Genomic DNA, 15430 nt, shown 5'->3' with positions numbered 1-15430 from the left:
CAGATTTGCTACTCCTAGTTACACTTACCCAGCTTTACGTACGTTGAGTAGGATGTTCTTCTTATGTTGGTATGGGTTTTGCTCTATTTCAGTTTAGTAAAACCGTAAGAGGGTAGGGACTTGTGTTCGTCTGGAAGGAAATAAATTAGACTAGCTAACAAGTTAGGTTAGGTGAAGAAGTAGTTTGATGCCGCTTGTTATGACTAAAATAAGAAAAGGTCATTAGAAGATGTAATGACAATTACAATACTTCAGAAGACATCGGCTAGTCCAGATTCCCATTTAGATATTGCTGTCTAGGAAGATAATTCCTTAGAAATTAAAATAAAAGGTACAACAAAGATGCTTGGATGCGTAGTAGGCGTATACCAGGTACACAAGGTATAATGTTAGGTCTCAACTATTTTGTCTCGGACGAGGAGGGTAGGTAGGTAGGTAGGGGAGGAATCATGCCAAAGTACTAACTTCACTTATGTACTTATGTTTGCGTGAGAAGTCATTGATTATAACACCATCTGTCACCTCATTATTACCCACTACCCACGCAGTACTCAACAGCTCTCCATGTTAAGAACGTTAAGAAACAAATGGAAAGGCCAACATTTTCATTCTAAACAGCTGAAACAGGTTCATTATCAAATCGATTCATATATTTATCTATTATCCGGTCACCGAAACAAAAGCGAAGACCCAAAATCGAAAACTGGAGAGATGAACAGCGACAAATCATAACTGAATTCAAGACAAAAGCAAAGCAAAGCAGAGCAAAACAAATTCAAATTTGCGCCTGCCAACTCCGACGACCATCGACCGAGTAACTAACTAATAACTGAAAACAATAAAACAACGCAAGACCAAACAGTAACGACAAGACATGAAATTACCAAGTAAGTCGGAAGATTCTTTTTAGGTCATCTCATCGTCATGTTTTCCTTCCTTGCTTCCTTCTTTTCTTCCTGTCTATCTCTCCTTCCCTTCCCTTTCCTTTCCTCCTCCTCCATCATTGTGCTTATTTTCCATTTTCCATGTTACATGCCTTCCATCCGTGCTTCAATCCACCATCCATCAGACAATCAAACCTGACTCCCCATCCCACCCATCATCTCATCTCCCCCCTTCATCCCCTGCGCCACCGGCTCCCGCGCCTTCTGACCACTAACAACCCTCCCACCAGCAGCACTCCTCTGCTTCCTCGGTCTCTGCACCAACACCTGCGCCGGACAAACCACCACCTCGTCATCCCCCCTCCCCCAATCATCCCCCTTCCTAATCACCAGCGGAAACAACACGACTCGGACCGTGGCCCTCTGCCTCTCCAGCTCTTCTGCGCTGGGAACATCCACATCCCCACTCCTTTCATTCATCAGCGCGGCATTGAAGCTGACCGTCTCAACCAACTCTCCGCTCTCGTCGTACTCTGGCTGTAAAGGAGGCAACATGATATACTCTGCGCGCTGGGTTCGCATTTCAATGGAGAGCTTGACTGCTTCCCGCACCACACGGCGCAGTTGGTCCAGAATGACTTTTTCCTTGTCCGAAGGAGGCGGCAGGATCTTATCCAATGCGTCGAGAATAGCTTGGACGACTGCTTCCGTGTCGCGATCACGCTGCGCTTTGTAATTCCTTCGTTGGCTGAGCAGAGTCAAAGTGACGGCGCGCCATTGGCGGACGGCGTGCACGGGGCCAGTTTCCGACAGTTGTTTCTCGAGGTACTTGAGGCGCTGGCGCTGGTCGCGGTCCATACCGAACAAGAAGCGGGTGAAGACGAATTCGTAGATCATGGTCATGGTCATGGACATGAGGACGTCGCGGCGGCGCACGCGATCAGCCAGGTAGACGTCGACGTCGGAGCCGTCGAGGACGGCGTTGTCGAGCCGGTCGATGAGTTTCTCATCGTTGATCTCCGAGGTCAGTCGGCAGTGGCGCATGTCGCTGAACTTGGAAAAGCGGAGGACCCATTGCTGGACGTGGGCGCAGAGCTGAGAGAGGCGCTGGTCGAAGTAGTCGACGTCGTGAAGGTCGAGGAAGTCGTCTGTTGCGGTGGGTTCCGGTGACCGAGCAATTTGTTGGCTTTCAATTTGCTCCTGCAGCTCGCGGATCTGGGCGGTTTGGGCGTTCAATTGGGCGCGGAGGTGGGCGATCTGGGCATCCTTCTCTGCAATGGCCTTGGTGTATTCCTGTTCGTGATTGCCTTGAGCGGCGGCGAGTTCCTCGGCGGCTTTCCTGACTTGTTCTTCGAGAGCGCGCACCGTCTCGTTGTGCTTGACAGCGATGGCCGAGGTGGAAGTCTTCAGACCCTCATATGTCTCCTCGAGTCGGTTGCAGGTTTCCTGGGTTTCTTGGATTTCCCGCTGGAGGTTCTCAATCTCGACATTTTTGTCGGCAAGGATGCTGGCCAGGTCGGCATTGCGTTGGGACAATTCGGCTTCGGCGTCGTTTTTGGCTTTTTGCAGCGCGGCATTCTCGGCCATCAACTGGGCAAGTCTGGCTTCCAGGTCAATGAGCTGGGCACTGTGTCGTTTGCGCAAGCTGGGCGGGCGGGCAGGTGATCGCGGGGATCCCAGGCGACCTTCGCCTAAGCCATCCTGTGGGAGCAATTGTCGTGTCAGCGTTGCTTTTCACGCAGCAGTTTTCAATGAGGGACAAAACACTTACATAAACGTCGGGCACATCCATTGACCCCTTAGATCGGGTGCGGCCTTCATTGGCGACGGGCGTGGCAGATGTGACAGAAAGAGCCCGGGGCGTTGCCACGGCTTGTTTGTGCTGCTGCTGCTGCTGCTGCTTGTCTTTGCTCTTGTCCTTGTCGACGAGGTTGTTGTTGTTGGTGTTGTCGTCACCACCATGGGCAACAGGGCTGGTGCCCAATGCCAGGGCAGGGGCAGCTGCACCAGGGATTACGCTGTTAGCGCTGGTGGCCCTGCTAGTGTTGGGCCGGGGAGGACTAGGGGTGGCTGGGGCCTGGCTTTGGTGGGGGGCAGCAGCAGGGGCAGCTGTCGGCGACGATCCCGATGTGTCACTGCGAGGCCGGGGGGGTTGAGCACGCGAGGGGGTTGTTGGGCTGACAGGGCCAATGCTGCTTCTGGAACCTGGCCCTTCAGCATCGGCCGGGGCTCCTCCCTCGCCTTCTGCAAGTGTACCAAGGAATGCCGACTTGGCGGCGGCATCCTGTTGGCTGCCAGAGGAGAGGGAGCGCAGATTGCCAGTGGCTCGCTTGTCCATCCGCCTGAGCGGGGGAGTGCTTGTGTGAGACCGGCTGGTGCTGCTGATGCTGATGCTGCTGCTGCCTGGACTGTCAGGCCGCAAGCTGAGGTTGTTGTTATTGTTGGTGGCACTCAGTGGTTCGGGAGTGCGCAGTCGTGCAACACCAGTATTCGAAGGGATTGGCCGGGCAACCGGTGATGGTGATTGGCCTGTGAGTGCTGATTGCAGCTGCTTGCTGATGTCCGAGACGCTCCGCAAAGCGCCTGTTGGCCTCAGCGCCACTCCCAGGCCTGGCAAGGTTTTGGGAATGTGCTGCTCAGGCTTGTCTTGCGGTGTTTCTTTCCTTGCCTTCTCGCTAGAATGCTGCTCCTTGACGACTTCCACATTGTCCTCGGAACTCTCAGGCACTGGTTCCTGCACCTTGGGAGTCTCAGTAGTTCTCTGAGGAGACGAAGGGCCAGTCTCGGTCCGATCACTGCCGGCAGATGGGCTATTGGCAAAATCCCGTAGATCAACCCCTCTCTCTCTCAGATCCTCCTCCTGGATTTGAGCTTGTCGTTCAAGTTGCTGTTGGTGATACTGCTCGTTGAACACCGCGTACCGGGACATCTGCGGTGAGCCCCGGGCCGCCACGGTAAGAACGCTATCGCGGTTGGGATCCATGATGGGAGTCCCGTATCTGAAAAGTCCCGTGATATTGGCTTTGTTGACGGGTGAATCGCCGTCCTTGTCGTGCCTGTTCCTGTCGTCATCCGTTGCCCAGTCTTCCTCTTGCAATGTCGGTAGACTGTTGTAAGAATGCGCATAGTCTGAGATGGTGGACATGGGCGCGCTGGGCGTTTGTTGATGTTGATGACTTTGATCCGATGTCGCGTGACTGCCTGCCGGACCTTCCCCATGATTCGTGTCACCACCGCCTTCAATCGCCGTGTTCGAGCGACTGACGGTAAATGCTTCCTCTTCCGCAATGTCATCAGGGAATGAAAACCTGCGTTGCTCAACCACGGGAGGCGAGCTGGAATCTTCCCGACGATTGCTCTTCATTGCCCACGGCATCGGCGCTCCTTCTCTGATGGCCTTGGGAACGGTCTCGGAATCTTGGCGGTTGAGACTTGGTTCGGGAAGACCCTCGTTGTCCCCACCATGGACATCCTCTACGTCCTCTTCACCTGCTTCTTCATCTTCAAGGTCGTCTCCAGACCGTCCATCCCTCTCACCAGGCTCTCCGTCCGATTCTTCATCCTCACTGTCTCCTCGCTTGTCATCACTCCGCGTGATCGTGACAGGTTTGACTTGGTCATCCTCATCCTCACTTCTATCCTTCTCTTCATCATCCTCACTTTCTGTCTCCTCACGCTCTTCATCATTTTCACTATCAATCTGTTCCTCCGCTCTCTCTTCTTTCTTCAAACTATTCGCGACGAGCGCAGCGCCGCCAAGCACGGCAACGGTGCCGGCCACAATTGCGACGCTTTGTGCTTGGTGAACTTGATGTTCTGCATTTAGATGAAATCATTAGCAACATGTTCCGATATCATCTGTCTGTCTGAAACATTAAAAAAAGGACTGCTTACCATCATCACGATCATAATTCTCACTTTCGCTTCCGCTTTCGCTCTCCCATTCGTCGTCGTCTGCTGGGGCGTCACGAGACAATCCACCATCCTCTTCTTCTTCCTCCTCTTCCGCACCATAATCAGGCGATGCAGGCAGCTGCACATCCTCGGGATTGACCTCAGGGAAAGACGCAAACTCTTGATGATCCGCTGACCTGAGCTCCGGTGAGCAATGGTACCTCAACTCGGGCGAATGCCAAAACTCGACTGGTTCAGTATACACTGGAGTATGAACCTCCTCGGATTCTTCATACCCGTGTTGTTGCGGGGCTGAGTAGTCGACGGGGTGCATCATGAGTGGATGCGGATGCGGAAGTTCCCGCTCGTAGCGCTCATGGTGTTGTGCTGGGCTCATATCCGGAGACGGGAGGAGGTCGGCTAGCGGGTCGTAGTCATCGTCTTCTTCGTCTTCATATTCCGCTTCCGAGTCGAGTAGAGGGTCGATTGTCGTCTCTTGCTCAGGCTCAGAGTGGAACTCATGCTCATGTTCAGGCTCGGGTGTAGAGGGGACTTCGATTTGTTCGGGTTGCACGGTAGGGGAAGCAGGAAGTTCGATTTCCTCAGGTACCATTGCGGGAGATGATGGTAGTTTGATTTCCTCGAGCTTTGTGGCATCTGCCTCGGAGCTAGAGTCAGAGTCAGAGGCGAACCCGGCATCCTCGGGTTCATTGACAGGCGAAGACGGAAGCTCAATGTGCTCAGGTACGAGTTGAGGTGAAAAAGGCAGTTCAGCCTCCTCAGGCTTTGTGACATGAGCTTCAACAATTGGCGTACTATCCTCGTCTGACTCGGAGTCAGAGTCAGAGGCGAGCTCTGCATTTTCAGGTTCGACAGAAGAAGATGGAAGCTGAAAATTCCTGGCTTCAATGGCAGGAGATGAAGGAAGTTCAACCTCCTCGGGCTTCGTGGCATGAGCTTCAACAACTGGCGTACTGTCTTCGTCCGCCTCGGAGTCAGAGTCTGAGGAGAGCTCGGCATCTTCGAGTTCGTTGGCAGGCGAAGAAAGAAGCTCAACCTCCTCAGGAACCATCCGAGGTGAAGAAGGAAGATCGATGTCCTCAGGTACTATTGCAGGAGATGAAGGTAGTTCAATCTCCTCGGGCTTTGCAACATGAGATTCAACAATCGGCGTCGTCATATCTTGCTCATCCGCCTCGGACTTAGAATCAGAGACAACTTGCACGTCTTCGGGTTCATTGAGAGGCCAAGCAGGCAACTCAACCTCCCCCGTCAAAACCCGAGGCGAGACAGGCAACTCGATATCCTGGGGCTTGATGATCTCAGGAGAAGCAGGGAGTTCAATCTCCTCAGGGTACACCTTTGGCGTGGCAGGACGGTAAAAGTCCTCGAACTCGTCATTCACATGTCTGCTGTTGTGATCTTCGACTGGTTGTAGAGGAGCAGGTGCGGAATCGTTCTCCTCCTCCTCCTCCTCCTCAACAGAATGATCTCTGTTGTCCTTCGAAACCTCAGAAACAAGCGCAAGTCCAGCGGCAACCAAGCCCGTAGCGACAACAGGGATTGTTTCCTCCACCGGGGAACTAGGAAGCTCGACATCCTCCGGCTTCAGGGTAGGCGAGGAAGGGAGTTCAACCTCTTCGGGCTTGATTTGGGGAGGAGGCAAGGGTGAGGCCTGGCGCTGTGGACTGGGCGGGAGAATCTGTCTTGAGTGTAACTGCTGGAGCTCAGCGATATAACGTTGTAGGTTAGGCGGAAGGATTTGTCCTGAATGCAATTGCTGGAGCTCAACAACGTTGATATCCGCTGGAGTATCTTGAGGTTCCTCGGGGATTTTAGGCGAGGAAGGGAGCTCAACCTCTTCGGGCTTTACTTGGGGAGGAGGCGAGGGTGAGGCCTGACGTTGTAGGTTAGGCGGAACGATTTGTCCTGAATGCAACCGTTGGAGCTCAGCAATATGACGTTCTAGGTTAGGCGGAAGGATTTGTCTTGAATGTAACCGCTGAAGCTCAGCAATATGACGATGTAGGTTGGGCGGAAGGATTTGTCTTGAATGCAACTGCTGAAGCTCAGTGATGTTGATATCGGCTGGAGTATCTTGAAATTCCTCGCGAAGTGCAGGCGAAGCTGGGAGTTCCACCTCTTCGGGCTTGATTTGGGGAGGGGATGATGCCGGATGCTGTAATTTGGGCGGAATGATTTGCCTTGAGTGTAATTGCTGGAGCTCAGTGATGTGAATATCGCCTGGAGTATCTTGCGATGCCTCGTGGAGTTCAGGCGAGGAAGGGAGTTCAACCTCTTCAAGCTTGACTTCAGGCGATGACGGGACTTGACGTTGTAGGTCGGGCGGAACGATCTGGCTCGGATACAACCGCTGGAGCTCAGCAATATAACGTTGTAGGTTGGGCGGAAGGATTTGTCCTGAATGCTGAAGCTCAGCAGTATCGATATCCGCTGGAGTATCTCGAGATGTCTCGTGGAGTTCAGGCGAGGAAGGGAGCTCAATTTCTTCAGGTGCAATCTTGGGCGATGATGGAACTTGACGTTGTAGGTTAGGCGGGATGACTTGTCGTGAATGCAACCGCTGGAGCTCATCAACGTCAATCTCAACCGACGGAGTGTCGTGATATTCCTCGGGGAGTTGTTCAGGTGAAAGGGGACGCTCATCATGTTCAGACTTGTCAACAACAGGCGCCTCATGTGTATGCGCCAGTGCTGACGTGGGTTCCTCCTCCTCATCAGTAGGCTCCGACTCTTCCATCACCGTCGACAGAGTCTCAACCTCATGCGGCGCATGCGCATGCTGCACAGGAATGTCAAACAAAGACTCAACCTCTTCCTCTTCCTCTTCGGGTACAGCCCTAGGAGTAGCGGGCTGGATTTCCACACTAGGCAGAGACATCCCTCGTCCCCACTCGGGAGAAGCATCATGTTCATCATCTTCTGCTGCCGGCTCAGATTCAGGTTCAGGCTCCGGCTCCGGCTCTTGCGCAACCTTTACCTCGGCCTCGCGCTCCCTTGTTATTTCCTCCTCTTCCGGCTGCAACCCAGGTGAACTCTCCGGGCTAGGCGTAATTTCCATTTCCACGCCAGGTGTAACCACCATCGGAACAGCACCGACGTCCTCTCCTTCATCGTCCAGATACGAAACAGCCATCTCTAAAGCCATAGACTGGTCCTGTGCTTGTCCATGCGTCGTCGTGGGCGACCCCATAGAGTCTACCGAGCTGACAGACGGAGGCCGAGCCGGCTCTTCTTTTTCAGGAACGATAGTCTCTCCCAACGAATCCAAATCAACTGGCACCGGCACCACCCTATTGGCGGCGTTGGGTGCCGTATGTCCACCAAAAAAAGATGGCTGACGCGGTCTGGATTTGGATCGGACTTTACGGTCGTCTGCGAACGTCTCGAGATAATTGGCTGCGAGTTCGCGCGACTGGCGCTGGGTTTGTTCTTTGAGCAGAACTGAGACTGGCGGTTGCTGCTGGTGCATGGATGATGCCGATGGCGGGAAGCGAGGCGTAACAGGGGAAGAGCCACGGTTGACGGAGGAAGACTCGAGGAAGGAAGCGGCGAGCGCTTTGGCTTTTCCAGTGGTAGTAAAAGCGGGCCACGAGTTTCTAACTGATGAGGATTTGGCGCGTGGTGAGAGGGATGCTGCGAGGGCTTCGTTGCTGAGACGTGCTGGCTCGGTGGACCTGATGCGCTTGTGTCTGACTGGCTCTGCCTGCTTGGGGGGTTGGCGTGTCTGTTCGGCGGACGGAGACGGGGTAGTGGGCTTGGGAGATTCTTTGACTAGTGTCTCCCTTGTTGAGGCGTATGGCATGGGCGTGCGAGGAGCGAACAGGGTCTCAAACCCTTGCGTTTCTTCGATTGATTCCCTCGGTTTCTTGACCTCATGCTCCTCGGGCTCGGAGGGCGGGTCATGAGTGAAGTGGCTGGCGTGCTCGTGAGCAGGCTCCTCCGCCTCGGAAGGAAGTTCTTCGAAAATAGCACCCTCGGGCAACTCGACGTTATTGAAGTAATCGCCGTCATCGTCTCCAGCTTCCTCGAGAGGAAAGGTGGAAGCGGAGAGAAGCTTGGGAGAGGGCCCATCCGTAGGGTAAAGATCCATGGGGGCGTCCTCAATGAGACCGAGGCCGACCGTGGTGGGAGATAGGGCAGTAGCATAATCGTACTCATCGAAGCCTCTATTGATGGCACCCTTGACGGCGGGGTGGACCTCAACGGTCTCGCTCAGTTCCGGTTCATCGTTTTTGGTTGTTGTTGTAAGGAGCTCATTCACGGTGGCCGCAGCGAGTGCTGCTGCTCCTGCTGCGGCGGTGGCTGCTGCTATCGACGTGGAAGTTGGAACTGGCGACCCACCAGCTGACCGACGAAGGTCCACATTGTCTTCTGCTTCGCGGCTGAGAATGTCAGCATGATGTCCGTCGCCAGTAGTAGTAGTAGTACTTGAAGGGTCTCGAGGTATGATGGGGGCATCATCTTCCGATCGCTCGATCGCAGCAGCCACTTCTTCCCGTTTTCGGGTTGGTTTTGGTTGGTTCGGTTGCTTACTTGTTGGGGCCTCGGTGAGTAGGCCGTTTTCCGAAATCTCTGAATCGGCACCGTCAATAGAATCAAGATCATCAACATCGTCGACATTGTCGACCATTTCCCATTTCTGTGCCGAATCGGTCTTTGCGGCATCGCCCTGTTGTGTTAGTTCCTCAGCATCGGTTGCGGGTTGTTTGCCCTTGCTGTCAACAGCATCGTAGTAGAGGTCCGAGTCGAAGCTCTGTCGGACAGGTTCAATCGGTTCTTGCTCGGATTTCGTCGCAGGGGAAGTCGGAAGCTCCACTTCTTTAGGTAGAAGGACGGGCGAACTTTCGGGTGCAGTGTGCTTGTCAAGTTGCTCTTCGACTTGCTGCTCTTGAACGTCGGAAAGATCGACAGGCTCAACTGAGAGCTGCTCATGTTCCAAGTCAACCATCGGAGAAGGCGGAAGTTCCACATCTTCGGATAAGGTGACAGGCGAAGGCGGAAGTTCCACATCTTGAGCCAGCACCTCAGGAGAAGCAGGAAGTTCCAAGTCCTCAGGCTTGACGATTGGCGTAGACGGGAGTTTGGTATCCTCTTCGGAAACTTCAATGGCCTGCGCAGATTGCTCAGGCTCGACTGGCAGCTGTTCATCTGCCAACTCAACCACGGGAGAAGCGGGAAGCTCTACGTCTTCAGGAATGATCTCAGGCGAAGAAGGTAGCTCAAGGTCCTCGGGCTTAAGCTTGGGCGAAGATGGGAGCTCAAAATTGACAGGCTCAATGGGAAGCTGATGTTCCAACTCAACGATAGGAGAAAGGGGCAGTTCCACATCTTCAGGGATGACTTCAGGGGAGGCAGGAAGCTGGATATCCTCGGGCTTTGCGACAGGAGAGAACGGGGGCTCGATCTCTTCTTGTGGGGCAATGTCGGCTTCAAGATTGATGCTCCGTTCAGACGGCTCAGAGACGGTTGCAGGCTGTTCTTCGACCTCAACCACAGGAGAAGCGGGAACATCTACCTCTTCAGGGGCTGTCTTGGGAGAAAGTGGGAGTTCGACTTCTTCGGGTGCAATTACAGGTGAAGACGGAATCTCAAGATTGACATTCTCCTGAACAGCTTCCTCTGGCACATCGTCGGGTTGAGGAAGGTGCTGCACATCAGCCAAATCATCCACCGGGGAAACCGGCAGTTCGACTTCTTCAGGAACAACCTCAGGAGAAGCAGGAAGATCAACCTCCTCAGGCTTCAAAACAGGCGAAAGAGGCAATTCCATCTCTTCAGGCTGAACTTCATGCTTGACTTCAGGAGAGGATGGGAGTTCAAGAGCGGCACTCCTAGCATCCTCCTCCTCCTCCAAGTCATCGATTTGTTGATCAACGCTGGCCTCGGATTCTTTAGTAAGAATGGGAAGTTCAGCTTGTTCAGCCTCGTCGATTGGCGAAGCTGGAAGCTCGATATCTTGAGGGACAAGTTCAGGCGAAGCCGGGAGTTCTACCTCTTCAGGAGTAACCTTGGGTGAGGCCAGAAGTTCAGCGTTAGGAGAAGGCGAGGCGGGATGCTGAATATGCGGAGGAATGATCTGGCGCGAGTGCAAATGTTGCAGCTGCTCAATGTCCACTTGTTCCACAGGCGAAACTGGAAGTTCAACCTCCTCAGGAACAACCTCCTCAATAGTTGGCGAAGCGGAGCGCTCAATATGCGGAGAAATGATCTGGCTAGAGTGGAATCGCTGAAGTTCATCAACGTCCACTTCCTCCACAGGCGAAGCAGGCAGTTCAACTTCCTCTGGAATGATCTTTGGCGAGCCGGAAGAGGAAGTCGCATAGTGGATATTCCTGGGAATGATCTGGGCCGAATGCAGATGCTGAAGCTCAGTGATCTTGGACTCATCGAAAGGCGACGGCGAGCGTGGAACCTCAATTTCTTCCGGTGTGATCTTGGGCGAGGTAGGCTCAGAAGCTTGGAGCTCAACTTCTTCGTGAGCGGCTTGAAGCTTGGCGCCATCCAATTCATCTTCGACAGGCGATGGCGATCCCGGGAGCTCAGCCTCCGCGGGCATAATCTCTTTTAGAGGCCCAGTCGGAAGATCAACGTCCTCAGGATCAACCTCACCCCAAGTTGAATCAGCACGCTGAACGTACAGGGGAAGGATCTGAGCCGAGTGTTCATGCTGCATCTCGACGATATCCAATTTCGCCTCCACTGGTGAAGATGAACGTGGCAGTTCAACCTCCTCAGGCGTGAACTGTTCCAATGGCGAAGCAGGAAGCTGAATCTCTTCGGGAACGGCCTGGGTTTGGGCTGTAGGCAACACGGAGCGTTGAGTGTGGGGTGGAATGATCTGAGTTGAATGCTGATGTTGAAGCTCGGTAACATCCAGGTTATCCACAGGCGAAGGTGAGCGCGGAATGTCCATCTCTTCGGCTGCGATCTTGGGCGAAGATGGACTTGAAGCTGGATTCTCAACCTCACCAGAAACAACCTTGAACGAAGCCGGCACATGAACCTCTTCGTGTACGATCTCCTCCACAGGCGGCTTTGGAAGCTCAACCTCCTCAGGCTCAACCTCACCCCAGGTCGAATCCGCACGCTGAATGTGTGGAGGAAGGATCTGACTCGAGTGCAAGTGCTGAATCTCAGTAACGTCCAGTTCAGCGCCAGGCGAGGGTGAGCGCGGAAGCACATCCTCCTTGGGTGCAGTTTCAGCCGAAGGTGAGGCAGGAGCCTTGACGTCCTCAGGAACAGTATTAGACGAAACAGCACGCTCAATATGCGGAGGGAGAATTTGACTCGAGTGCAAATGCTGAATCTCAGTGACATCCAACTCAGCCGCGGGCGATGGCGATCTTAGTGCCTCGATATCCTCTAGCGCAGCCTCTTTCACAGGAGAAGCAGGAAGCTCGACTTCTTCAGGTACAACATCAGGCAAAGTCGGGGATTGCACCTCTTCATGAATTACTGCAGGGGATACCGCACGCTGAACATGCGGAGGAATAATCTGGCTTGAATGCAAGTGCTGAATCTCAGTGACATCCAACTCAGCCGCGGGCGATGGCGATTTTTGGACCTCAATATCCTTAGAAGCGGCCTCCTTCACAGGGGAAGCAGGAACCTCAACCTCCTCAGTCGCGGCCTCCTTCACAGGAGAAGCAGGAAGCTCATCCTCCTTGTGTGCAATCTCAGTCAAAGGTGAGGAAGGAAGTTCAACCTCAAGCTCAGCCTCACCCCAGGTCGAATCCGCACGCTGAACATGCGGCGGGATAATCTGACTCGAATGCAAGTGCTGAATCTCATTGACATCCAAGCCCTCCACAGGCACAGGCGAAGAAGGCGAGCGAGGCAGTTCAACCTCCTCAGGAACGATCTTGTGCGAAGTAGATACTTCGAGATCATTATCAGATTGTTCGTCGACGATTTGGTCATCCTGCTCAGCGGCTGTTGAAAGATCCATATCTTTTTCAACTTGCGCCTCGGTTAAATGCGACTCGGGCAAACTAGAATCTCCAGGCAGCAGTGTCTTGGGTGAGTCTAGGACGTTGTTTTCGGGAGAGGTGGGGAGTTCGATGTCCGCAGGCGCGATTTTGGGCGAAGATGAAACTTTGTGAATGTTGTCAGATTGATCGCCGAGACTCTGGATGACTTCGTGCGCGGGAGTCGGGACTTCAACCTCAGGCGACATTGGCAGCTCCACCTCCTCAGGCGAGATCTTTGGCAAAGTGGAAGTCGGGAGCTCGTGTGCAGTAGGAATCTCTTTCGTAATTGGCAGTTCGTGGATTTTGGGCTCAGTCTCGGCAGGCGACATCGGCAGCTCAACATCTTCAGGCAATTGAGCAGCAGCGGCAGTAATCGGAAGCTCCATCTCTTCGTGTTCGGCCTCAGGCAAGAGTGACTTTGGCAATCCCACATCTTCGGATGAAATCTTGGGCGAAGCTGGGTGTTGTACTTCGGACGACGGCGCAGGCGCAAATTGAACATTTTCCTCCTCAGGCGCAGGTGCAGGTGCAGATGCAGATGCAGACGAAACACCCCTTTCCTCAAACATTGTGGTATCCTTAGTCGAAGGAACCGAGCGCTCCACAGGCGACGAAGGCGTGAACTCCATTGCCGCTTCAAGCGCAGGCGAAAGCACCGCGTCCTCCGGTGTGCTCTTTGGCGAAGGGGACGATGAAGCAGGAGCGAAATTGGGCGACTCAACAGGAGAGGCGGGGAGTTCCACTTGCGCCGGTGAAATTCTTGGCGACGACGACGCGAATGCGGGTGAACCTTGGGAAGGAGGAGAATGCTGGACTTCAACATGATCAACTGTTGCCTCATCAGGCGAAGACGCGAACCCCTCCTCCTGGGGATCATCACTAAAGCTCCGCTCATATTGCTCGACATCAACTGGCGACCCATCATCGTCATCATCATCCTCAAACTCATCATCGGGCGAAAGCGGTAGTCGCTCATCGTCAGAGATAGGCTCAGGCGAGAATTGATAGCCGGGTACGATATTAGGTGAAGGCAAGAGCTGAGGGCGCTGTGGAGAAGGCGGAAGCTCGATGTTTTCTGGCTTGACCTTGGGCGAGACCGTGGGCGAAGTCCAAGTTGGGATTGTAACATTGGCGATGGCTTCGTGGGACTCGGTGGTGATTGGAAGGTCCTTGTCTTGGTCGTCGGTCTCAGGCTTGGGAGAAGGTGAGGCTGGGAGCTCTACATCCGTAGGTGCATCCATGGGCGATGAGTGTGCAGATGAGAGTTCAGCATCCTTGGTAAGTCCAGTAAAAGATACAAGCTCCGCATCTCGGTTATCAACTTCGGGAGAAGGAGACCCAGACCCATCGAACTCCTCCAACTCTTCAGCCAACGTCTTCTGCTTCGACTGCGACGCAAGATCCTCCACTTCAGAAACCTCAGGCTCAGCAGCAGCAGTCGGAACCTCGGACTTAGAAACTTCAACCGCGGGCGAATGAGCAGGCGAATGCTCACGAGAAGTCGGGATCTCTACATCTTGATGACCGCTAACAGGTGACTTGACACGCTCATGAATCTCGGCGACGATTGGTTTCTCCTCTCGATGCTCCACCCCATCAGTAGGTGAGGGCGGCAGTTCAATATCCTCGGGTGGTGGTGGCATGTCCAGGGAGCTTGGGACGGCCATTAGAACAGCAGGGGACTCCAAGGATGATGACGGTTGCGCATGAGTATCGGCAGTGGTGGTGACCTTGGGTGGTGGTGATTGAGAAGAAAGTTGTTGTTCGTCGTCACCATGAGAAGAATGCAGCGGCTGAAGCTGAAGCTGTTCGTCGATGATGATAGGTGTGGATTCTGAATCAGGGGAGGCGGGAAGCTCCACCACACCTTCAGGGGTAACCTTCGGTGAGAGCGGCAGTCGGATATCTGTGGGTCTGATCTCGGAAATAGGGTGTTGGCCACGTTGGTCGGCGTGCTGGCCAAGGCTTAGTTCGCTGTCTGACTTGGGATCATCCTCGACGTGCTGATCGCCTTTAGGCTTGGTGTTGTCGACGTCGATATCTTGAGCAAATTGGTGGTGGTGATGAGCCTCATTGAGATTGACATTGACAGTGACAGTAGTAACAGGCGAAGCCGGCAACTCCACCTCCTCAGGCCTGGGCGCAGTATGGTGCGGCGGCGCCGGTGATGAGGGAGATGGAGGAAGCTCCACTTCTTCAGGCTCGGTCATTCTAAGTGAAGAAGAAGAGGAGGAAAAAGAAGAACGAGCAGCCGCGCGTTGTGACGGGGCATGCTCGTCGGTAGTAGTACTAGCTTCGGTAGCCTGGGACGACGCGGTGTTGACAGCAGCAGCAGAGCTTGTAGTGGCAGTGGCAGCGATAGTTGTTGTTGTTGTAGCAATAGTAGCGGCAGTAGTAGTTGAAACAAGGTTAGGAGAGGTAGTTTCGGATGGAAGCTCTTCAGAAGCACCAGACATGGAAGAGCGGGAAGAACGACAAGGAAGGAGTGGGGAAGAAGACGAGGGAAGGTTAGTAGTCGCCGCCTCAGAAGTTGGCAGCACCAAGTCGCCGGGTTCCTCGTGCTGAGCCGCCTCAGGCGTGAAAAGTGGGATGTGTGATTGCTGCCCAATGAACTGCAGCATATGGATTAGCACAAGACTTATTCCAGACATCCGATTG

At 53.8% G+C, this 15430-nt stretch overlaps 1 protein-coding gene across 5 annotated transcripts in view; it reads right to left on the bottom strand.

Moving 5' to 3' along the window:
- Positions 1 to 613: 613 nt before the first annotated feature.
- Positions 614 to 15430, bottom strand: part of NCU02793 — a gene marked incomplete at its 5' end in the record, with an annotated part of 34205 nt that continues 19388 nt past the window's right edge. For 3 of the 5 annotated variants that reach the window (XM_011394727.1, XM_011394729.1, XM_011394730.1), the window contains 3 exons: positions 614 to 2585; positions 2656 to 4700; positions 4779 to 15384. In XM_011394727.1, the coding sequence (XP_011393029.1) occupies positions 1074 to 2585; positions 2656 to 4700; positions 4779 to 15384 (14163 nt within the window). In that variant the 3' untranslated portion in view covers positions 614 to 1073. The remainder of the gene's footprint in view (positions 2586 to 2655; positions 4701 to 4778; positions 15385 to 15430) is intronic. The other 2 variants (XM_011394731.1, XM_011394728.1) reach the window with 2 other exon arrangements.

Source organism: Neurospora crassa, linkage group I (genome assembly GCF_000182925.2).
Source record: "Neurospora crassa OR74A linkage group I, whole genome shotgun sequence".
Taxonomy (NCBI): Eukaryota; Fungi; Ascomycota; class Sordariomycetes; order Sordariales; family Sordariaceae; genus Neurospora; species Neurospora crassa.
The sequence above is the reverse complement of the archived record's forward strand: the minus strand, read 5'-3'. Positions and strand labels throughout refer to the sequence as shown.